The sequence below is a fragment of the Phaethon lepturus genome, unplaced genomic scaffold, assembly GCF_000687285.1.
Source record: "Phaethon lepturus isolate BGI_N335 unplaced genomic scaffold, ASM68728v1 scaffold2055, whole genome shotgun sequence".
Classification (NCBI taxonomy): domain Eukaryota; kingdom Metazoa; phylum Chordata; class Aves; order Phaethontiformes; family Phaethontidae; genus Phaethon; species Phaethon lepturus.
In genome coordinates, this window is record NW_010542437.1 from 12,335 (window position 1) to 37,166 (window position 24,832).

At 42.3% G+C, this 24,832-nt stretch overlaps 1 protein-coding gene across 1 annotated transcript in view; it reads left to right on the top strand.

Annotated features, from left to right (window-relative positions):
- The window catches only part of LOC104621494 (fibulin-2-like), a gene marked incomplete at its 5' end in the record, with an annotated part of 41,769 nt that overhangs the window by 10,705 nt on the left and 6,232 nt on the right, over window positions 1-24,832 (top strand). The window contains 9 exon segments of the mRNA XM_010288003.1: window positions 2,110-2,226; window positions 2,673-2,774; window positions 10,111-10,245; window positions 12,061-12,198; window positions 12,519-12,662; window positions 16,305-16,433; window positions 16,955-17,080; window positions 17,731-17,847; window positions 18,669-18,797. Of these exon segments, the coding sequence (XP_010286305.1) occupies window positions 2,110-2,226; window positions 2,673-2,774; window positions 10,111-10,245; window positions 12,061-12,198; window positions 12,519-12,662; window positions 16,305-16,433; window positions 16,955-17,080; window positions 17,731-17,847; window positions 18,669-18,797 (1,137 nt within the window).

Consider the following 24,832-nt stretch of genomic DNA (forward strand, 5'->3'; position numbering starts at 1 on the left):
TAAAATCATTAACATCTTTCAGTGATACAAAATCTAAATATATCTAGTGTGATGGAAGTCTTGAAAAGAAAGTCTATTGTGTTGTAATTGTTTTATGTCTGGAGTTCTCCAATGGCAAGATTTCAAATCAGATAACCTGAAAAGTTGAAACTTTACATTAGTTAAAAGTGCTTTCGGTTATTTAACAAGCAAAATAAGTCTTGCCATCCAGTGACAGAATTCCTTAGACTTCAAATACTTTCTGCCCAAGCCAAACAATGAGCATTCATTATGTCATTCATAATGAATGATGTTACAGCTCTTACATCAATAATGTGTTTGACAGTGTTTCTGCGGCAGCTGTCTGCTCTGTTGTTTATATTAAAATTCTGGGGAAGGAACCTAATCCAAAAGAGGCAAAGAAAATTGTTCTTATTTTAGCACTGCAAGATTTGGCTTGATCATTCACCTGGAGCATATGTGTGTTTTTGTTTTGCTTTGCTTTGCTTCTCCCACTCCTAACTCCGTTGAAGTGCGGATGTGGGTTAATACATCTCGTATCTGGGTAGTTGGTAATTCTTGGCAGCTCTGCAAGACTGCGGTGCGTATGGCTGTGCCAGGAAGCATAGAGGGCTTTGCAGAGCTCAGTTGAGGTAGAGGATTATGACGAGGGTAGGGGACTGCGAGTGAGACACCTGAGACGCGTAGGAAGGGTTGCTATTGTCAATCTGGAGTTCTGGGTCAAATTAAAGGTTGGGCAAGCGAAATGGCAGGGCAGGGCACCTCACTTGCTACACTTGGCTAAACCATATGTGCTCTACCTGGCAAGGTGGCATGGTGGCCTTTTATTTCTCATTTTTCCTCTGTGTATGTGCTCATTTCTGCCACGTGGTCTGTGCATGGAGAACCACACCAGTCAGTTTTAAATTCATACTGTTGGTAACTTTTACTCCTGTGATTAGCTATAATGCCTTTGTATTTGTACCTGTACACGTCCTGCTCTTTGCTGGTTTGTGGATGTTGTTTGTATTTAACTTCTGGTTTTTAAAATGTGTCGCACTCTTTCATGAGGCTTGAAAGAAGTGATGTTCTTTCGGTGGCTCTGTGAGGCAAGAGAAAGCATACATTGAGGAAACTTCAAAGGCTGCTTCTTGCTTCTCTGCTCTCTTTATGGGGAAATCATTCAGTCTATGCCACAAGCAAGTGACTTTTATTTGCCTCTGTGTCGTAGCCCATTGTATGTCTGTGATTTCATTTTTTCTTTTTAAATGAAGTCACTTTTCCCATACCCCAAACCTGTATTGCAGCCACACTTAGTCATTTCATGTTGTCATTGTTTGGTGGCTCACACTTTGCTCCAGGCGACACTTGAACTCAAATCAATGACAACAGGACACATCCCTCTTAAGGAAGAATTTAGCCTTATGGATTTTGGCTTCTGTTTTGATGATATTGATAAACTGGATTACTCTTATTGATGTAACAGAGTTGTTTTGGGTTTTTTTACAACTATCCTGATACCTTTAACATTACTGTGTGTCGAAAATCTTAATGACAGATAGCAGCTGTCATGTTTTTCACTTGGCTGTGTAAAAGTCATTCAAGAATATCCTGTGCGTGTAAAGGTGAGAGTCTGCTTTTCATCTATGTTGAAATAAGATGTACACAATAAGTTTAGTAAGAACTTAAGAATACGAGTAAGACTTATTTTGGGTTTGGTGCTTTTTTTAATCATACAATGAATGAAAGATATCCACTCTATTTACAATATAGCAACATTTTAAAAAAATAAAATTAATACTTCCAATTTTATTCATTAGGTGTTGCAATATTTTAGTCTACAGAAGTTATTTTCAGCCAAGCTCCCCGATCTGTATCCATGACGTCTGTGAGCATCTCCATGGGCATGCAGCACTCTGTGCGTGCTGTCGGACAGTTGTTCTTACCAAGCAGACGGAGGCTGGCAAAACTGATTGTTCACCTCCATGCGTAGACGGTTGTCCAGGTCAACAGAATGTTTCCTCCCACAAACCATGATGGAGTGGGATGAATGGGACCGGGACCCTTGCCATGGAGTGTCTGGTGGAGGTGATGCTGTCCCTGATCCGTCTCTGCCTGCCTTCCTTGCAGATGCTGACAGAGGACAGGTGACAAGGCTGGAAGCAGAAGCCACCATCCCTCCGGCAGCCTCTCCTTCTCAGCCTCTTCTCATCAGATCCTTAGAAGAAGAGCAGGATAAGTGTAGAGGTATGTTGGAGGCATGAACTGCAGATGCAGATGAGTGAGGAATGTTTAGAGAGCTGGAATAAAATTCCACACGTCCCTTCACCAATCTGATTGCTGCAGCACGTCCTTAATTTGTCACTTCTGGCTGAGGAATTGTCAGGGGAAACCTGAGGAAGTAATTTGAGGCTTTACTCTGATTTCAGGTTTATTGCACACCTGCTATTTAGTTCGAGGTGAGCAGTGCAGCTGTGCAGCATAATGTGAGCAATACAGGTAGGGGGGGCACAGGTGTGTTTCTGTGTAGTAGGAGGGTTGCAAGTAGTGATTAGGGCTGCCTGGACAGATTGTTTACAAGCTGCATTCCCCGTCGCCTAAACTGGGATTATATTTGGATGACTGGGAGGTTTGTAACTTCAGCTGGTCTGTGTTATGAATGCTAATGTATTTTGCAATTTTACTTCGCGTAGATAATGGCCCCTGCAAGCATATCTGCAATATTGTGGAAGGAAATGTTGTATGCTCTTGTTTGTCTGGATATACGATCATGGCTGATGGGATTTCTTGTGAAGGTAAGCAGCTCGGGTTCAGTACAGAGACATCATTGAAACACTTTCATATCTCATACCCCTAGGTGTTTCGCTAAGGGTTCCTTATTTTGGTATTGTGAATTGCAAGTGGCAGTACAGAGATCGTTTGGCAGAAGGAATACCAGATGGGCTTCGCAGATAACTCCCGAAGCATGTCTATGCAGCGTGCCTATTACCTGGGGACTTTGGGTGAAGGCAAGCCTGGATTGGATTTGTGCTCTTTTCCTCTGACATTCCAGGCAGATAAAAATATCAGCCCTCTTGGTTTCTCTTCCCACTACCGTTCCTCCCCAGTGTCTCTCTACACAGCTATGGACACGCAGCTTTTCTTCCTGAGAATGGGAGCCGCAGGCAGGACGTGGGCGTGTTTGCTGTCCCAAGGAACCCTCAGAGCTATGGCTCTGCCCTGTCACCTGTTTAGTTTGGTTTTATTTCTGCTTGCCTTGAAAACCTGAGTTCAATGAGGCTTCACTGCTATGAAGAATGTGCTGTTGTGAGCTGGTCCAGCTCCATGTGTTGCCTGCGCAATGATGAACAGTGAATTCCAAAGCTGCATCATGATCGTTCATATTAGATAAATTTTAAAGGGACACGTTTGGGTAGTGACAAAGGTTATGTTTGCCCAGGAAATATTTGGGGGTCAGAAGCAATGCCCTGTGACATACCTTAACTATAAATATGTAAGTGTGGGAGCAATAGGAGCCAGCAGTGAAATAAAAGTAGAAGCTTCTGACACTCAGAATTGCTCACAAGTGATCCCCATCCCTCTTAATCTCAGATCTTATTGAATAACAAATTATTTTCATGAAATTCCAGGTAGTCTCTGAAGAAAATGGGAATTCAATATCACCAGATAAAATAATTGCTGTGCATTGCTTACTCAAGTGTGGTGGAAGCTAATTTGATTAATTAACATCACAATCAAAAGAGGCATTTCAAGACAATCGTTTTCTTACACAGGAGGTGAAAAAATTCAGAAATGTCGGTGGAAGTAGTGAGTTGAAGTTGTAGCAAGGGACATTTATAATCTATATTAAAGTAAGTATTTGGTGTTAAGGGTGATGGTGCAGTGGAACAGGTTTCCTGCAAAGAGTGCGCGTTGCCTCTGTGTGACTGCCTGTTTTTAGGAATGGTTCTTTCTGGAATGACAAAAGTGTAGGGGTGTGAGCAAGGACGAGATGATCTCCAAGGGTTTACTCCCGCCCTATTTTCAGTGTAACACTGTATATATTATATCATGGTGCTGATGTGGTGGCTCCAACACACTTCATTTAGACATCTCCAGCATGAAAGAAGTGTTGTTTCATTTCAGAAAATGTTCTAATAAAATTCCGTTTTTCCCTTTTGGTTGCAACACGTTGATATAGATTTGGATGAGTGCCTCACAGGTGCTCACGCTTGTTCCAGAGGACAATTATGTGTGAACACATTGGGATCATTCTACTGTGTCAACCACAGAGTGATCTGTGCAGAGGGCTTTATACTCAACAGGCATAGAAAATGTGTTGGTAAGATGATAGGTATAAGCCATTCACCACAGCATCATAATTTTCATGCTCTGCAATGCATTTAAACCATTTATGCTAAAAGGCTCTCTGGCCATCTTTGCATATGACATTTCAATATGAGTTAGTAAAAACACATGTGCACCATTTGCTCAGCCACTTAACATCATGAGTCGTATGCTATTTGGCTTTTTCCCTAGCAATATGTTCTCAGGATACATATAACTTTGTGCAAAAGTCATAAAAGTTCGTAGGTGTGATGACCACAGCAGTACTGATGACTGTTAAACTGGGCTAAGAAAACATAGCAGTTGATCTCTCTGGACAGTGTCAATACTACCAAATGCCCAGATATCATAAAGTGACAGAACTTCATAAATACAGCTCAAGAAATCTGCATTAAGTCTGGTCAGTGGAAAAGATCCATTCCAAAGTGATGGATTTTTAAATTCAGGTTAGTCCTTTGTTCATTCTGGCACAAATTTCTTTGTGTAAAAGTTAAAGATGCATCATAATTCTGCTGTGTATCATCCCTGCTATTTAAGTTCATATAAGAAACCAATCTATTTTTACAAGTGTATTTATGAGGATTTAATTTGTTTTAAAAAGCCTGAGCTTATGAAATAGTTTCTATTTGGGGTACTTTTCTAGAGGCTGGCTTAGGAGGCACATGAGCTGCAGTGGTGTTGTGTGATAATGCCTGGAAAGATGGAGCACCTGGAGAGCTCTAGTCATTAATGAAAGCAGCAATGCCTGTGACTATAATGTCATGTGTGAATACATTCGCCTTCTTCCACCCCTGTCCTTCTCCCTATGTTTATAACATTGTTTTTCTGACCATCACAGCTTTGGTTTTGCTCCTATCTTTTAAAGCTCTATGATCTCATTTATTAATGACATCATATGGCATGAGGGCATGAGCAGGAAAGCTTATACAGTGTCATAGTTTAGAGCAGAAATGTGATTTACTGTCTTCTTGGGTTTTCCGTAAATTGTCAAAATTGGATTTATTTTTTTTAAATTACGATTTATTTTGAAACCAGAGATACTGGTAAGCATGGAAAACTAATGACTTTATTTAGTTTAAATGAAATGGCTTAGAACACACCACTGGAAGGAAGGAAGCCTTTACAGAGAAAATATCAGATTGTGGGATAGAAGATGGTATTTGTACTTGGTCACAGCCTGCATTGCGTGTTTCATGGCTTTCACAGAGCCTGCTGTATGTACCACACTTCTGCATGTAGGGTCTGGTAAGTGAGTAGCTGAAGAACTGCCTCACCTTGCCTTCTGCTTCTGAAAATTTTGCCATTCAATCCCCTGATCTTTCTCCTGGACTATGCAGTAGGGATATATCCGTTCTTTTCTCCGTCTCCCAGGAGTGTTTTGAAACTAAAGTAATGCATGTTTGTCATCAGCTTTGGCAGAAGGTACTATAGAAGATGCCAAGCGCTTCCTTTGATTTGCTTTCTTCCTCCCCTGTCCTCTACCTCATGACATTATAATAGAGTTTTATTGTGACTGATACAAGATAAACTTCAGGCATCGCTAATAAAATGAAAGATATAGCTCTCATTTGTAAAGCTAAAAGATCCTCTTCTCTCTCACTAAATAACAAACCTCTGTATTTCTCTAACGCGAGTCAGGTTTTTACAGGTATCCTTGTAAATAATCTAGAAAACTTTGACGTTTCTCTTCCATTTTGGATAGATACACCCTGTGTGCTCCCTGCTCCTGTACAGCTCTGCTCTGTGTGTGGTGCCTGGAGAACATTTGCTGTATTTAACATTTTTCCTACTTCTCTAGTCAAAGGGGAAAGCCACAAGCACACTGTGGTTTCTGTTTTGTGGAACTGCCTCATTGCAGCCATACTCGCCTAAGGTATCCTTCCCCAGCTTAACTGCTTTTGTGCTCCAGCCTCAGCTGTCGCCACACCACAAGGAAAGCTTTGGTAATTTGTTTGCAACTTACTGTTGTTTTAATGATGTTACTCTTTGCATATTTTAGGGACTGGAGGAACAATCTTTGCACAGCAACAGAACAGCTGATAACCTCTTATCTGTTGAATTTCCTTTAGTCAAACTGTAGAAGATTATAATTCCAGGTGCATTCAAGAGCAGATATCCAGAATTCCTGAAAGCCAACCATGCACAATGAAGAGTCACCAGCCGTTTAAATAGCCTGCACACACCAGCTTTTTGTAACTTTGTGAATGGATATTGAAATGTCTTTAGGCTTGAAAGCTCCATGTTCTACAGAGATAAGAGCCAGGTTGGGTGTTTTTAACGTGGATTGCTTTTCCTGGTGACTTTCAGGCTAAGTCATTACCACCACCCACATGCACACTGACGGGAGACCACTTTCTTTGCTACTCCCATCTAAATTTTCCCTCCTGCCAGAGTGAGCAGTAAGTGGTCATTTTATTGCTGAACCATAGGGACTGCGTGTGAGCACGGGATGGGTGGTTGCAAAATAACAACGGGTCTAAATAAAACAGATGTATTCCATAAAACAAATTCAGCTGAAGTAATTTGAAGAGAAGAAAAATCATGAGAAAGCACATGTGCAGGTCGAAAAAAAGTCTGCATTTCACATTTCTATAAAACATGCAAAAAAAAATTAATGTTGAAGTACGTATAGAAAAAACCAGCAGTAGATAAATGTTGGTATTCCTTCACAACAACATCAGCTTCTTAGATGCAACAGATATGCTCATGGATAGTGTATATGTTGCTGTTTTCAACAATTCTGGGGGGAAAAGAGGTATTTCGCAATAGTATTTAATTCTGTGTTTTACTGACTGAGTGAGGAATGTTGTTGCCACACACATAGACCTAGTGGATTTCTCAAGAAGTAACTGTATGACTTGGTTTTTAATGTATTGCTTAATTATTTTCCCTCTTACTCCTGTTTTTTTTTTAAAATGTAATCTTGCCCTACCTCACAGTCTTAATTGTGTCGGATGAAGACTACAGGTGATAGTTGGTCCAATGTTGGGAATTAACTTTGTTTCAAACTGAAAACATAACTCATATTTTTCCTAGTGCTCTGTCAAGCATTTTACTGACTTGTTGAGTTTGTTTCCAGTACTGAAGAGAGACAGGCTGTGGGCACTCTTGATTCTACGGATAATCAATAGGGAGGAAAAAAGGAGAAAGAGATGGTCCTGCTATATAAAAATGTGTTCAGTCCTCACTCCCCTCTACCTTGTGCCATAAGGGTGGAGTAGAATGAGACCAGGTACAGCCTGGGCTGAACAGAGCTACCTCAGGTGCTCGTGTGCTGCCTCGGCACAAACTGGGACCATATTCCCAAAGATGCCTTTTCCCACCTTCACGCTTATGCTAAGGGACACTGTTCTGTGGTAGACATTGATAGGGAGAGCAACAGCATGGACTGAGGGGAACTCATGAGAAAGATGCTGCAGGTCTTCTGAGACCTCATTTTGATTGTGGCATGACCACTTAGGAATTTGCTTAGAAAAATGAACAAAAAATGGCATGTCTAATAAAATGAAAAGGAAACTTTGGTGGGCTGACAACTGGCCTGATATCAGAGATGGAGATCCATGCCCTAACATCAGATAGGACAGAGCAGAGCCTTGCGTACTGCATGGCTCATAGTTTAAGCCTTGCATCTCAGCCCAAGTCACAATCATTAAACTTTAGAGATCATCAGTGTATCACTTGTGCACAAAACTTTACCTGAAAGCAAAAATTCTGCACGTAATCTTCCATAATTTTAATTTCCTCAAATGCATTCTGGCCAGCTCTACTTACTTTCTCAAGTACTTGGAAATTTGAAAATTGAATCAAAAAGTGCAGACAAAAAATGGAATTATATTAGATTGTTTTTCTCTGTGAAATCTTAACCTTCTTTTTACCTGTTTACACCTGCTAATCAGGTGGAATACTTCCTACGTTATCTGGGTAGTATTTCAGACAAACATGCTTTCCTCCTAGTGGCTCTTTTGACATTGAGCTGAACTGACTTAAGTTCACATGATGCAGTGTAGTGCTGACAATTTGTTTATATGAAAAGGCTTTTTGTGGTTTGCAAGAAAAGATAATCTCAGATCTGTTGTGTAGCCTCTTAAATCTGTAGAAATGCTTGCACTGGTTTGGATGCGGTTAAGTGGCTATACATAGCCATTCTTCTCTAAAATTAAAAAAAATACAAACCTCAAATTTATTGAAGAACTAATTCGAGTTAGGCGGGAGGAGTCCATCATAGCCGCTCATATTCTTCTCCAAGCGTGTGATGGGGTTTTTGGTTGGGTTGTTCTGGTGGTGGTGGTGGTGGTTTTTTTCCAAGACCAGTTGTGAGAACATTTCTGCTTACACGTCAAGCTGATGTGTAGAAACTGGGAAACAGTGCAAGCATTAGGAGAACATAACCCTGAAAAACTTTGGGGTAGGCAAGTACCTGCCACTCAGTGGAAGTACACAAACATTGAGTGGTACGGGCAGAGAGATGCCCAGTTGACAGTAGTGACGTTGCTGTGCATTAATCAGCTTTGGAAGGCAAGTACACAGCACGTGAAGAATAGCAATGGCAAACAAAAAGAAAAGACAAATAAATGAAAAGTGAAATGGCACTAAGCTGACATACTGTCTTGCAACACTCAGTGCAAATCACCAGTTAGCTGACCTCAGCAGGAACTGAAATTTCTTGGTGCTTGTCTTCATCTGTCTGAGAGAAAACAAGCTGACACATTTTCTAAGACAAAAGGCTTTTAAAATGGCTTTTCCTGTTTTGATGCTCCGCAAGGGGAAGTCATAATATCTGATGTTGTACTTATCTGGGAATGAGGTTCTACAGCCAAAACGAAAATCTGATTTGAACAATACTTGCTTTATTGTGTAGTATGAAAACATCGTCATGTGCAAAGAAGCTCGGTAATAGTTATGGTCACATTTGGCTTTTGTTAGCTCTAGAAATACTTCTTAGCTTTATATAGAACTGTGGATGTGTAAGATTCTATGGAGAATGGCAAGGAAGTTTTTCTTCCCATCTCTGCCCCTTTTTGTTGCTTGTAAGTGTTTGCTCATCATGGTATTCCTAGCTTTCATTATTGAAATAAGCAAAACCTGAATTTGAGATCATTTCATCCAAGCCTATGGAAACATATAATTTTAAAGGTGTGGCGTATTCCTTTTCAAATTGTCCCTGCGCTTTTCTACCACTCCGCCTGCTGAAATCAGATCTCTTTAAAGATTTAAATGCAAATTTACAAACTTGATTGAGCCTTCAGGATTCCTCTCTCCGTGTGTTCTTGTGTACCCAGTTCAAATTATGCATTTCTTAGGAGATAAGTACGTTACACGAGTCCACCTGCAGCGGGGCGGGCAGTTTGGGTACCTATCTCTTGCAGCAGTTCCGCAGCCGGCATGAAGCAGCAGGGCTGATATTTAGCCTGAGCTCTGAAAACCTGGTAATGAGCAAGAGGCATTAATCACTTTCTCATTCAGTTGTCCATGAGGTTTCTATCCAGTAAACCAGAAGCTGATTATCACTCCTCTGCCCACCTTGCGTTCTGTCCATCCCTTGTCCTCGATGCCTGCACCATCTGCTGCATGTTTGGGAAGAAGGGAGGAGAAGGAAATCTCCCCGTGATTTGTGTCTCGAGTTACTTTGTGTTAACAAAAGATCCTGGAATAAAACGTCTTTCATCAGAACACTGTAGCAAAGTCTATATTGAGTCTTTTGGAAGGAGTGGTTTCACCTGAGCTTTTGACTCTTTCCAAAAGAGCAGGAAGAGGCAGATCACTTGATAAATTTGTGGTACTGAGTTGCTTAACTATTTCTTGTAGACATTAATGAATGCGTAACGGATGCTCACACCTGCCAGCGGAGAGAGCACTGCATCAACACGATGGGATCATTCAAATGTCTCCAGGAATTGAGCTGTCAGCCAGGTTATGAACTTAAGGATGGACAATGTGTTGGTAAGAAAGACAATTTTTTTTCAGCTGATGCAATTGCTGGAAAGGAAAGGGATTGCAAAGCGTTTTATTGTTGCAGGTCTGTGATATCAGGATTGCAGCTAAAAAAGGCTGATCATCATGGAAATGTTTGGCTTCATTAAGCCCTTTCTGTACAGTCATTTATTTTAAATACTTTCCAACAATAACTGAATAATTTGGAAAATGCTTGAAACCTTATGATTTAGGGTTTACCCTGTTTTTAAGGGGTTAGAGAGAGATCTCACTGATGGAGGAATTCCTGTTGCGCTCCTCTGGGTAGCTCTGCTTTTCTCTGAAGGGGCTGATGCTGGTTGCTGTTGAACACTGACTCATAGCCCGAATGGATCATGGGGCTGGCTCAGTCTGGTCCTTCCTGTGTTTAGGAGGTCTGTCTGCATTTATTTACATTTAGAGTGGTCATGCGATTAAGTTGTTCTTCATCTCCCCCTTCTTGGTCTATACAATAGAGGTCTAACGGATGCATGTGACCTGCCTTCCAGGGCATAAGTCAGTGTTATTTACGCCTACATTTTTTACACAAAGAGTTTCCTGACAGCTTGAGTAAGAGACGCCTATGGAAAGAATTTAGCTCTTGACATATAACATAAGGTTGTAAAATAGAAATGATCAGAAATCTCGCTTTATATACAGCTGTCGTAAGTGAACCTTGGTTTCTTTGAAGGGGCTGTTTGTGAATGTTTTTTTCTGTTGTCTGATTCTATAGCATTTCTAACATTTACTGGTAAATTGCTTTCTACTCTTAAAGTTAGATTGTAACAGATTATAAAATTTACGAATTGTTTCCAAGTAGCCTTTAAATTAATGACTTGTAAGAAAGACTAGAATTCCAGAACTACGGTGTGTAAAATTGCCTAGAGATAACTGTTGAATTTGCAGAGGTTTATGAAATACTGAATTCCACATTTTTTTTTTTGTCTCAGTCAATAAATATGGTAGAAAAACCATACAGTACCTTCTGGGAGACTGGTGATGTTCCCTCGTGACCTTAACATTTAACTGAGGAGTTAGGACAGAAAGAGAAGTGCCAGCACTTCTCCCCTTGTCTGCCTGGAGGAGTGGGTACTCTTGAATTGTGTGGTTTCCTGCATAATTTCATATGCATATAATTTCATATACATAATAAAAAATGAGAAAGCTGTGTTGAGCTCTGGATGCAGAGTAAGGAAAAAAAGCTAAATTTGTTACTGATATTTCGATCTCTCATTCAGATTTTTTTCAGAATAGTTTTCAGAGTTGGATAAGTGTTTGTTCTGTGTACATAAGTGTATGTGTGTATACACACACACACACACGTGCCTGTATGCACAGTGAAGTCCCAGCCCTATTCAAACGTGGATCCCTATTAGTGTCAAATTCAGCGGAGGTAGGTTTCTACCTAGAATTCCTGAGATACGCAAGGAATAAGAGACCATTTTGCTTTTGAAAGAGGGCGGTCCACATGTCGTTACGTGTATGTTATTCCTAGTTTTAATTTGGGTCTTAAGGATTTTAAAACTGCAGATGTTTCAGTATTTGTGGTTTACAAGAGATGCTGTAAGCAAGGTGGTTAGGACCTGGATCAAATTTGCTGCAGGAGCTGGCAAATTCTGCAGACAATGCTCAAGTGGATGTCCAAGGACAAAGAGACCTAAACCTCAGATTTCCCATGGGCAATGTTGGGTGTCTGCTTTAAATAACGCTTCCTAACTTCCTTTTCTGAGCAGTTGACTAGTCTTGAAGGCTACTGAAAAGTACAGCTTCACTAGTCGCAATTTGGTGTTTCGATCTCATTAACAGATATTGATGAATGCGAGAGAGGAACTCACAGTTGTAAAGTAAACTTCGTTTGTCAGAATACAGAAGGATCATTCTACTGTGAGTCAAAGCAACGCTGCATGGACGGATTTTTACAAGACCCTGAGGGAAACTGTGTGGGTAAGTGTGGCCAGCAATATGTTTGTAATATTGTTTGGCCAGCAATACTGGCCAACTCAGCCTGTCGAAGGGGTATATATTGACTAAGTGTAGTTTTCCTTAAATCCTGCTGTGAATTTAGTTTAAACATTGCTGTCCTTTTAAAGATATGCACGCTTGCATATTGAATATGAAATTGTTACCACAGCAGTCCTTCATCAGCCTTATCTTTGTAGCACAATAAATTGATGTGAAGGGGGGGAAAAAGTGACAGCTGCAAGAAAACAGACGAGAAAGATTAAATAGCTCTTCTCACTATTCTAATTCATTTTCTTCACCAGATATTAATGAATGCACCTCTCTCCCCGAGCCATGTAAACCAGGATTCAACTGCATCAATACCGTTGGGTCTTACACCTGCCAAAGGAACATGCTGACATGCAGCAGAGGCTACCACTCCAATGAGGAGGGAACCCGATGCATTGGTAAGGTTGGACTCCGGCATCTGGTCAGGTGCCCTCTCAGAAGAAAAAGGACATTTCAGTTCTAAAAAGAGGTTTTGAGTTACCTCCAGATTCCTAAATTTATCTGAGGAGTGGGAATTTGCTGTATGCATTTGCTGTCCAAGCAGCTCAGCAATTTGTTTGCACTATAGGATGCTGCACTGATGTCTGGCTGCTGCATGGAGTTGCTCTGGGTGCGCTGGGTGACGTTGGTTTTGACAGCCTATGGGATTTACTGGCTTCCGTTCTGGAGTGAATGGGGTTTAGTTACTTTTTAACCATGTTGTCAGTCAAAACCATGATCCTTTGCTATTTTTTACAGTATCTCACTGTAAGAGATATGATCTGAAGCCATGGGATGCAGCAAACGAGAACCACTGAGTTTGTGGACTCATGAGAGTAGCACCAAGTGGACATTCCTTGTAGCGCTATGAATGGTGGTCCTCATTTACATCCAGTTGTGTGTATGTTTAGGATAATTTCTTTGTGGAAAGTATGTTGAAATACTCATATAGGCTGACATGTGGCTTGATACTGATTTGTATTTGTTCCAATGTGGCTATGGAGTTACTGACTCAGAACAGCAGATTTTATCTCTTATTAGCATTTGTTCTGTAAATGAGCACACTAGGCACAGAGGAATTGAAAGCTTGGTCCTTGAAAGCCTTGGTCCAAAGCTTGGTACCCAAGGCAAGGCTGGCTATGTATTCTTTAATTCCCTATGTTCTGTGTTACACAAAGTAGGAAATCATAAAATGACAGTGGGGGAAAAAAAAAAACCCACAACAACAAAAAAATCAACATTTTGGTTAGCGATGATACCCTAATGGTTTCTACTTACGCTCCCTTTGAATAAAAGGAAGGATGAAAAATTATCAAAATATGCCTTGTGATGCTACAGCTGGGTGGAAGACGCATTGGCAGCTATTAATCTGATCATGACTAGTAACTTGTAGTGAAAAACAGTGGTGTAGATAGACCCAACATCTGCATAAATTTCTGCATTCTCCTTTTTGCTCTTCATTATGCTCTATCTCCCTTCATGATTTTACACCCAGGACTATCCAGACAATGCTTGGCCAGTGAGAAGGTCGGGAAGATTTGGAAACAGCAGAAGACAGGGACAGTTTATGTGTGTAACTAAGAAAAGCTTTCTCAAAGCTTCCTACTACAGCTCTAGGGGCTTGTGTTTTGTAAATTCAGGGCAAAGCAGTGCAGTTTCATTTGCTGTCCTATGATAGAGCAGCCTGAAATATTTCAACTGTTACAAAGAGAAGGTCCAAAAGTCCCATCTCAGTTGCTGCGAAGACACGGTTCTTTAGCTGGTTCCAATCAGTCCTGTTTCAGTGAAGTCAACTGGGCTAGGTACATTTGCACCACCTGAGTGTGGTGACCCTGAAATTGTCGGTGTGGTGGTAATCCTAAAAACATCTCCATGAATACCAATTTTGTCATCAGTCATCAGTCAACACCGAGCAGCTTGGAAGTCCTGGCTGTAGCGCTAACAGCTTTCGTTTTCATGCCCTGCTAGTGGCTAGGGCATATTACGTTCCTAAATTTCAAACTGATGATTTATAGAAAGAATCCATTTTTTTCCCCCGAGTTGTTCCTAAAAGAGAGTGACTGTGTGTAAATATGTGGCAGAGGAGGAAATTGCCATTATTCATACAGCATTTATATCTTTAAAGCATAAGATAACACAATGTATTGTAATTACTGATGATACTTTGTCTCTACTTTATGTGATTGACAATGCTTTTAAGGAGCAGGTATAAGGAAGCTTCTCTAGTTTGATTTTGGGAAAACAACTGTTTAATGTCTCTGTCTTTGCTGTTTGCAGTCTATATCTTTTGATATGTTTTTTAGTATGACTTTCTTTAAGTAGGCAGAAAGCATGGAGGAGACAAAAGAAGAACATATGGTCCTAATTTCCCCTCTCTATGATAAAGACTAGTTTCTTTAAGGCATTACAATAGCTAATTAGATTCCTGATTTAGATTTATTCACAGTAGTAAATACATCATCTGCACATGTTTCTCCAGCAGAACTGCACTTTTATGGTTGTCATCTCTGTTTAGAGGATTCCTCTCTCTTTATAATGTTCGTATTTTCTGATTTAGTAAATGAGTTATTAAAAACTACCTTTAACTGAAAAGGTAAATATTACATTTAATTGAAAACTACTGTAACTACTGTGAAATATAGCACACTTCGGATGGTATAATGCCCTAGAACTAATTAAAGTCTGAAAGCAATGGAATATGTAATTTTGGACAAACTAATGAAATGGTTGCACATAGGAATTAATTGCAAATAAAAATGCTATTTTACAAATTTGCATCTGCATTAGAAACTTCCTTGTTTTGATGCTATCTCTGATCTCTAAAGAAAACGAGGAGACAGTGTTTCAGCAGAAATCTATGAGCCTGTCAGGAATTCTTTGCTTGGCGAGTGCCATCCCTAACCCCGGTGCCAGCAGCAACTGTGTAGGTGGGAATCTGTGCTGAAATATCGAACAACGTATTTGTTAGTGCCTCTCGTCAGGGTTGTTCTAATCTCCACTTTTCCAAATCCAAGTTTCTGCGATAAGTAACTTATTCTCCCTTCCCTATCATTTTCTCAGCAAGTGACTGCTTTCTGGAGCGCTCTCCAAGCCTGGTGTTTAATGGAGAACTGCCCAGGAACCCTTTGCTCCAATTTATGACTTCAAGTAGGCCAATACGAAGAACACCCAGCCTTCAACTACCATCCTAATTAATATTACATGAACAGGGATTTGGGTTGTAAAAGTAGTTGAAGATGTGAATAATAGGAAGGAAGCAGGATCTGATGGCTTAGGAAATTACAGAACTCAGAATACTTGAAGAAATTCAAGTTTCTGAGGGTTAATCAGACTTTTTGATGCTTCTTGTCACAGATGGTAACAGGGATTTGTTAGATACTGATGAGCTATTTAGTCATGTTGCAAGTCTTGTAAATCAGCATGTATTGAAAACTCTCATCTTCATCTAAGAACTTTTAAAATGAGATTGGAAGTGATGCATGTGAGTGGAGCAGCAACTAATTTGTTGGTATTGGATTTTGGATGAGATGCCATGAGGAATATCAAAATGTGATTGAGGAAAGAAAAAAGATCAACATTGGGAAAGAGCACAAGGTAGACAGCAGAAGCAAGATTGAAAGGTCAACTGGAGATGAAAATAGCAATTGCTTTAATTGAAGGGATGAGCAGAATTTCTGGCTAGTTCTTGTTTTGCTTTAAACGGCTTGCCGTGACTCACGTAATGGCAGAACATCAGAATAGGGTGTTTAAATGTCACGGTTTGATCAGAATCAAAATGTGTTTACATTGAAATGCAGGCTATGCTGGGAAAGCTCCATTGCGGTTACAGTTACCATTTTCACTTTTAAGATAACATATTGCTTTTCAAAAGTTTGACCTAGAGATATGTAAAGCGGACTTTGAGAAGAGCACAGAGGGAAAAGCCGATATTCTTTGTTGTGTCCAGGGGACAACCCTCACAGTTTCTATTCCTGTTATTTAATGAATTTATTTTTTTGTCTTCGTAAACATTGATTTTCAGCAAACTATATTTAAGCTAATTGCTTTCTCTGGTTCTGCAGATGTGGATGAATGCCAAACTGGAGTACACCGTTGTGGCGAAGGGCAGATTTGTCACAATCTTCCTGGGGCTTATCGCTGTGACTGCAAGATGGGATATCAGTACGATGCATTCAGCAGAAGCTGCATTGGTATGTAAGGTGCAAGATGAGATGAAACAAATGATTGATTGAGCCTTAGACCTCAAGGCAATATTTAGCACCACTGTAGTGTGCAGTTATTAGTTCTGCAATGCAGTGCCTCAAAAGATAATGGCATCGCCTCCAAAGCAGCTGTCGTTCAGTGCAACCGGCCATTTAGAGCTCTGCCACTCCGTGCTGCGATTTTGGACCAGGTGCCCTTGCTTTGGTTTAGCTGCAGATTATCAGTTAAAGTCATCTGCAAAGTACTTTCCTACAGGTGACGCTTCTGCTGCTGTAGAAATTTATCTTTCTGAAGATTTCACAGCTTTTTTCGTAAGAGACTATGATAGAGCATTTTGTATTTTATCGCTACTGTGCACCAATTAAAGCACAAAGTCGGCATAAAACCTGAGGTTGCAGCATTTCATGCTCTGCAAATCAATCTCTGACACTTTTTAAAATACCCTCCTGCATCTTATTTGATGCTTTTGTTTCTAAGTTGATCATATGTTTGCTTGTTATGCTGGCAGATATAAATGAGTGCTGGAACTACCCTGGACGCCTGTGTCAGCACACGTGTGAGAACACCCCTGGGTCCTACCATTGCACTTGTTCTTCTGGTTTCCGCTTGTCTTACGATGGGAAGCATTGTGAAGGTACCAGGCATTTTTTCCATGAAGAAGAAATTGCAGTGTGAATTAAGGGACTTTAGAGAAGGAGTTGAGGTGAAATATAAATACAGTAAACCCATGATTTGTGTGTGCTCAAATTGGCAGATAGTCAATCGAATGCTCACTTAGATGAGAGCCGACAAGTTTCTCCTCTTTCTTCCTTTCCCTCATGCACTTTTTCCTTTCCTTACACATGAGAGAAAACGAGAACATAACTAAGTTAGAATAGGAGATGTTTCATTCAAATTTTAGTAACGATGAAACTTGGTATTGGCAAAACTGGAAAAAAATTATTTTGAATTGAATGGAAATTTTTTAAGTTCTCCATGATTTTTTTTATAAGGCAATGAAAACATATTTGTAACCAGCTGTAACATATAGGGTCTGAAACACCTGTTTGCATGTGTATGTGTTTTCAATTGGCATATACAGAAATGGAATTCAGGTGCAACAGACATCCTCACGCTCCTTGGTATTCTGCCCGGGGAGCAGAAACATCTTCTTGGGACAAATTAGTCCATCCTTATTCACTCTGACAAGAAGGATCCGGTAGCTGTTCTCAGAGGCAAGAAATGATGGAAGATACTGTTCTGAACCAATGCGGCAATGTCTGTGGGTTTGTTTTTTGCATACAGATGTGAATGAATGCGATACTAGTCCCTGCAGCCAGGAGTGTGCCAATGTTTACGGTTCCTACCAGTGTTACTGCAGGCAAGGTTTCCAGCTGGCAGAAGATGGGCATTCTTGTAAAGGTAAGGCTGCTGCTTTCTCAGGTCAAGTTAAATACTTGTGTCCTCCTCAACAGTCTGTGCTGTCTAACTCTTAGCAGCTCCTAACGCTGCAGTTGATGTCTGAGGATGGTTCTGAGTTACACCCTGCTGCAGAAGCTGCAAAAGGTAACTCCAGCTATTGGAAAATTCAGTTCATTTTCATGCCTCCTACTTGGGACTGGAATACCCTTGTGTGACTGTAGAACCAGTGAAGTTACTGTTTCATGGGGCTAGAGCTTATGACTAAAAAAATTAGGAGGGAAGATTTGTTTACCTATATTGCATCAATAAAAGCCTCCGCTCAGCCACAGTTGAGTGAAGGCTTGCTCTAACATCTGCTGGTGGTGGGTGAATTAGAAGTGATCAGACTGGAGAAAGGAAGGGTTTTACCTGTTTTCTTGAAGTTACCAATACCGACACATACTTTGGAGAGTCTCTATTTAAGAAATGGTGAAGAAACCCACGTCCTTCCTAGCACAGGGAAGCCCCCAAAGCAATCCTAGAAGAATTGCAGGGGTACCAGAGAGAGTTTTTCAAACTCAGATGTGCCCTAGATTTACTGTTCCTTTCCATAAGTACTTGCAACCAGTATTTTTGGCAGCAGTCTTGCGTTCAGCATTTCAGAAAGCACCATCTACTGCCCTAGAGCAATGTCAAACTTTCATGGTGGTGTTCTTGTTCAAGAATATATTATAAACGTGTCAGATAAGAATTTCCTTGTGTTCTACAGCCTCCCTTTTCAGATTTTTGTTTTTCTTTTTTTCATTATGTTTGTAATTGTGTGTTGGGTTTTTTTTCCCCAGATATCGATGAGTGCACACAAAGCGCAGGCATTCTTTGTACTTTCCGCTGCGTGAATGTTCCTGGCAGTTATCAGTGCGCTTGCCCTGAGCAGGGATATACCATGGCAGCAAATGGAAGAACCTGTCGAGGTAATGATGCGTTTAGGAACTGAAAGGATTATATCATGAAGCTTTAATCCTTGGAATGATCTGAGCCGTTATGGTTATTCAATCAAGTCTCCATTTTTTATATTAGTCACTGTTAAAAAAGCCAGTATTTGACAAAGTTGCCAAATATTGCTATCTGTAATGTCAGCTGTGTGCTCTGTTAGAAAATGTACTGTGGCAACTCAGCTGTCAGTGTGAGCTAATTGTTTAAATGAATTCCTAAGGGAGCCCACTTCGTCATTCAGAGTGGGGCACTTGATTACTGGCATGAGCTGTATGTGCACCTTGGCACAGCAGTAAGCAATCTGGATTTTTAGAGGTGCCAGATGTAGAAATCCATGGCTTCACTATGAGTTACAGCTTCCTGCCCTAGAAAATGGGGGGGGGGGAGTGTGGATGGGGGAGCTGTAATGGGCATTTGGGCATCCTGAAGTCTGCCACCTTAGCCTAAATATGTTGACATTAGTAAATGTTAGCATGAATGACATGTATCCTCCCCACACACACCCCTTTTCCTCAGAATGATAGAAATGTCTTCTGGGTGTCTGGTGTTCTTCATCTGGTGCACAGCTGTCTGCTTTTGAAGTAAAAATCCCCCATTTCCAAGGGATGCACTGGCTGTGTAATGATGATTGAAGATCTGATTACCTTTACGTACTCTACATGCATTCCTGTGGTCGGTTACTCTAACTACCAGGCATTTCCTGCTCTTAGTTTTTCAGGAACCCTTCACATAACTTTTGGTTATATATCTCCTTAAATTCTCTTCTCAGTGGTAACTGCAGTGTATTTACACTGTGTAAATCATGAACAGCATGAGCATACTTGATCCTGACTTTGAGCAGAGAAACAGACTAAATGACAATAAAATTTTTTTTAAAAGATTTTAAAAACCCTTTTTTTTTAAAAAAGTGTCTTTTTAAGTATGAATGCAGTTATATCCATGTGCATTTAAATTCTTACGTAAAAAGTCACCTTTAGAAAACTGCAGCTATGACTTTTCTCAGGTTTTATTTGTTGTTGGGTTTTTTTTCCTGCAGACTTTGAGTGCTGGCATGTTTGCTAGTTGCCACCTCTGCCAGCAGTGAGATTTGAACTGAGGCTGTCTTCCCGAGTTTATTAATAGTGTGAGTAGCTGTGTTAATGTCTTGGTTTAGCCCAGCTCCGAGCCAAACGCTAGACATTGCTCTATCCCCCCAGAGCTCCCCCTCAGCTGAGAAAGGGAAATGGGGGAAAGAAAGGAAACTCGTGGGTTGAAATAGAAACAGATTTAATAAAACAACAAGTATTAATACTAAAGCAATATAAAGTACACAGAGTTATGCTCTGCCCAGACGATGGTGGCAAGCCGGGTGCTCCCGGCCCCGAAGGCTGGTTGTGTTTGCCTTGGCGGGTGCGTGGAAGTGAGGTACAGTCAGTTTGCCAGGCCTGCCCACGCTTCTGTTTCAGCCCTCGTCCTCCATACCACAGAGTTTTCAGCTCTTTGGCTTGTTCAATTGCAGCACGTTTCACGTTCATGGATAACCTGTGCGATAGTGTCCATGGTCAAATCCACCCCTCGGTCACGAGTCCATCTATATGTTGAATCTCTTCTTCGATGGCCTGAGGTGTCATGGGCCCAGTGAGCCAAAAATAATTCACCCTCCTGTTGCCAGTCCAGGTCTACTTGAGACACTTTAACTGTAGCAGCCCAATCCACCTCCTGGTTGTTTTGGTCTTCCTCAGTAGCCCGATTCTTGGGTATATGGGCATCTACATGACGTACCTTTACAACCAGCTTCTCCAGTCGGGCAGCAGTATCTTGCCATAATGGGCCAGCCCAAATGGGTTTCCCCTGCGCTGCCAATTGTTTTGCTTCCATTGCTTTAACCACCCCCCCCGGGGCAATTGCCACCATCCATGAGTCAGTCTAGAGATAAAGTACTGGCCATTTTTCTCGTTCAGCGATATCTAAAGCCAGCTGGATGGTTTTCACCTCTGCAAACTGACTCGATTCACCTTCTCCTTCAGTAGCTTCTGCAACTCGTCATGTGAGACTCCACACAGCAGCCTTCCATCTTGTCTGCTTTCCTACAATACGACAGATTCCATCAGTGAACAAACCATGTCGCTTCCCATTCTCTGATAATTTATTGTATGGTGGGGCCTTTTCAGTGCACATCACCTCCACCTCTGGTGACACTCCAAAATCTTTGCCTTCTGGCCAGTCCACGATCACCTCCAAAATTCCTGGATGACTGTGCGAGCCCACTGAGTGATCAATGAGACCCACTTACTCCACATGGCATCAGTTGCGTGATGTATGGATGGGGTCTTCCCTTTAAACATCCAGTTCAATACTGGCAATCGAGGTGCCAGGAGGAGCTGTGGTTCAATACCAGTTACTTCCAAAGCAGCTTGAACTTCATATGCTGCCAGTATCTCTTTTTCGGTTGGGGTATAGCGGGCCTCAGACCCTCTATATCCTTGCCTCCAAAACCCTACGGGTCAACCTCGAGTATCCCCTGTTGCTTTCTGCCAGATGCTCCAGGTGAGGCCGTTCTCCCTGGCCATGGTGTAAAGCACATCTTTAACATCTTGCCCTGTCTGGACTTGCCCAAGGGCTACTGCATGAACAGTCTCCTACTTAATTTGTTCAGAGGCTGGTCATTGCTCAGGGCCCCATTTAAAATCATTCCTCTTTCGAGCCACTTCACAGAGAGGGCTCACAATCTGACTGTAATATGAAATATGCATTCTCCAAAACCCCACAACGCCCAAGAAAGTCTGTGTCTCTTTTTTGTTAGTTGGTGGAGATACAGCGCTTATTTTATTAATCGCATCCATTGGGATCTGCTGACACCCTTGTGCCATTTTACTCCTAAAAACTGGATCTCCTGTGCACGTCCCTTGACCTTACCTCATTTGATGGAAAAATCAGCCTTCAGAAGGATTTCAATTTCCTTCCCTTTCTCAAAAACAACTTCTGCTGTGTTGCCCCATACGATGATGATGTCATCAATGCATTGCAGGTGTTCCGGAGCTCCACCCTGCTCCAGTGCAGTCTGAGTCAGCCCATGGCAAATGGCAGGGCTGTGTTTCCACCCCCGGGGCAGTCGGTTCCAGGTGCACTGGATGCCCCCTCAGGTGAAGGCAAACTGTGGCCTGCACTCCACCGCCAAAGGAGTGGAGAAACATGCATTAGCGATACTAGCTGTGGTGTGCCACTTGGCTGCCTTTGACTCCAACTCCTACTGAAGTTCTAGCGTGTCCGGCATGGCAGCACACTGGCGGTGTGACTTCATTCAGGCCACGATGGTCTACTGTCAGTCTCCACTCTCCATTAGACTTTCGCACTGGCCCTATGGGGCTGTCAAAGGGTGAGCGAGTCTTGCTGATCACTCCTTTGCTCTCCAGTCAATGACTCCTGGGCTCCCCAGCCGACGAATCAGCTCATGGATGGGGATCAGGGAGTCTCTGTTGGTGCAGTATTGCCGCCAGTGCACTGTTGTGGTAGCGATCGGCACCCGTTGTTCTTCAACCCTCAGCAACCCCACAGCAGAAGGGTCCTCTGAGAGAGCAGGCAAGGTGGACAGCTGTTTCATTTCCTCTGTCTCCACAGCTGCTACAACAAAAGCCCACCGGTACCCTTTTGGGTCCTTCAACTACCCTCTCCTGAGGCAGTCTATGGCCAGGATGCATGGAGCCTCTGGGCCAGTCACAGTGGGGTGCTTCTGCTCACTTTGGCCTCCAGTCAGCTGTTGGGATGCCCCTGTCACTCCGGAAATACAGATGGGTTCTGCCCCTTTATAGTTTGATGGGATTAGGGTACATTGTGCACCAGTGTGCACTAGAGCCTTATACTCCTATGGGTCTGATGTGCCAGGCCATCAAAGCCACACAGTCCAATAAGCCCAGTTGTCCCTCCTCCACCTGGCTGGAGGCAGGGCCCCTATAATTTTGAGAATGGTGCCCGTTATTGATATATGGGTTTGAGGGCATCGTGTGGATTTGAGCCCCATCCCCCTTGCTCACATCCTGTAAATAGGGATTCGAAACCCATCTGTGCTGTCTGGGGAGCTGCCCACTGGAAACTGGAGCAGCAATTTTCCTGGAAGAACCCCCTTTTGTGATTGTTCTGCATTGCAACTCACATATGTGTGCCCGTAAAGCCGAGGTAGGTTTCCCATCCCAGTTCCTCAGGTTCTCTCCATGGTCATGCAGGTAAGACCACCGGGTGCCTCATGGTCTGTACTGTCCCTCCTGAGCAGGCCTTGCAGGGGGATGCTTTCTCCTGATGGCGAGACACTCGTAGGTACAAGTGGGGAGTGGTACCTATCCTTGGTCCGGGACAATTTTTCCAACACTTTACCGAGCAGTTTTGTGGAGTTGTCAGATGGTGTTTCTAAACCTGAGACGCCAGCTCATGGGGAGGGAGACGGGCTGTTTGCATGTTGCTGCCTTCAATTATCTCTGTCACCCATTGTTGGTGTGTTGTTGTTGTCTTTCCAGATAAATAACGCTAATGTGTTGACACACAATGGTGGCGCGCTCCGTAACCACTTGCACCGCGCTCCAGTAACTCTGAGCGCATCTGCGTCTTGTGGTGTCTGTGGGTTGTCCAGGTCAGCAAAAATCAGCTCATGCACAGCTATTTCCCTCAAATTTTTAACACCTCTTTCAACGTTTGTCCACTTGTCTGGGTGACACACGATATCATCCCTAAGGGGATACCTGTTCATCATGCTTAGCAGGAGTCACCTCCAGAGAGTGAGGGAATGTGCGTCTTTTCCAAGACCCCAGTCAATACCCACTTCTGTAGCCATTGGTCCCAACTGCTTAACTTCTCTACCCTCCTACTCCAAACCATCAGCTCCGTTATCCCAGCATCGGAGTAACCAAGTAACAAGTTGCTTGCCTTCGTGACGGCCATAATCTTTACGTATATCTCGCAGCTCACTTAGGGGTAGAGGTCGAGCAGTTATGTCTGGTTCTCCCTCCTGTGATGAGCCATCACAACCTGTTCTATTTCTGTATTTCTTCTTCTATACAGGGGCAACTGACACTGGCATGGACTGATTGTCAGGGTTGGCTGCAATGCTTGTCGCCAAGGTCTGGGTAGTAGCAGGGATTGTCATCTGGACTTGAGCAGTCACAGTACTTGCTGCAGAAGTTTGAGTAGCCGCTGGGGTGGCTGTGGTTTCTACTGTGGGGGCTGGAGCAGCTGCATAGAACCAATATCTATACCAATCTTTTCCTCTGAACTAGACCAAAGATGTAAGACGTAAAAAACCCAACATGATGTTATATGGTGATGGAAACATCCCAAGGGTATTCTCAAAATTCTCAAAAACTATTGCCTGAGCGTACGAAATAAAACAAAAGGTGTAATTATAAACAAAGTCCACTACATGGCTCCTGAAGTATGCAGATGAAGGCTCCACTGCACCTTCGGTTAAAATCTGCACTTACAAAAGAATTTATGATACTGCAGGCTAGCACCAAAGAACATAGCAAAGCGACACCTTTAACCCCATGCCCAGGAGCCATAAACTGCACACAACCAACAACAAGCACCGGTGAGGCTGCCCACAGCTCCAGAAAAGCAGCTCTGAAAACACATACCAGAGAATTCCACTCAGAGACAGTTCTGCCCCCACCCACATGACAAATGCTTGTAATAAATCTGGTCAAATCTGTTAAAACCTCAACCCTTCAAGACTCTCAGGATAAAAACCTGCTGCTCTCCCAGGTGAGCTATTTTATGCTGAGTGCCCAATAACCTGTTCCTGGGTAAATTGTGCATGTTGGGCGCCAATTAAAGTTGTCTTGGTTTAGCCACCTTCGGGCTAAACGCTAGCAATTGCTCTATCCCCCCACATCCCCTCTCAGCTGAGAAAGGCAAATGGGGGAAAGAAAGGAAACTTGTGGGTTGAAAAAGAAACAGATTTAGTAAAACAATAACGCTAGTATTAATACAAAAGCAATATGAAGTACACAGAGATATGCTCAGCCCAGACCGTGGCGGCGAGCCGGGC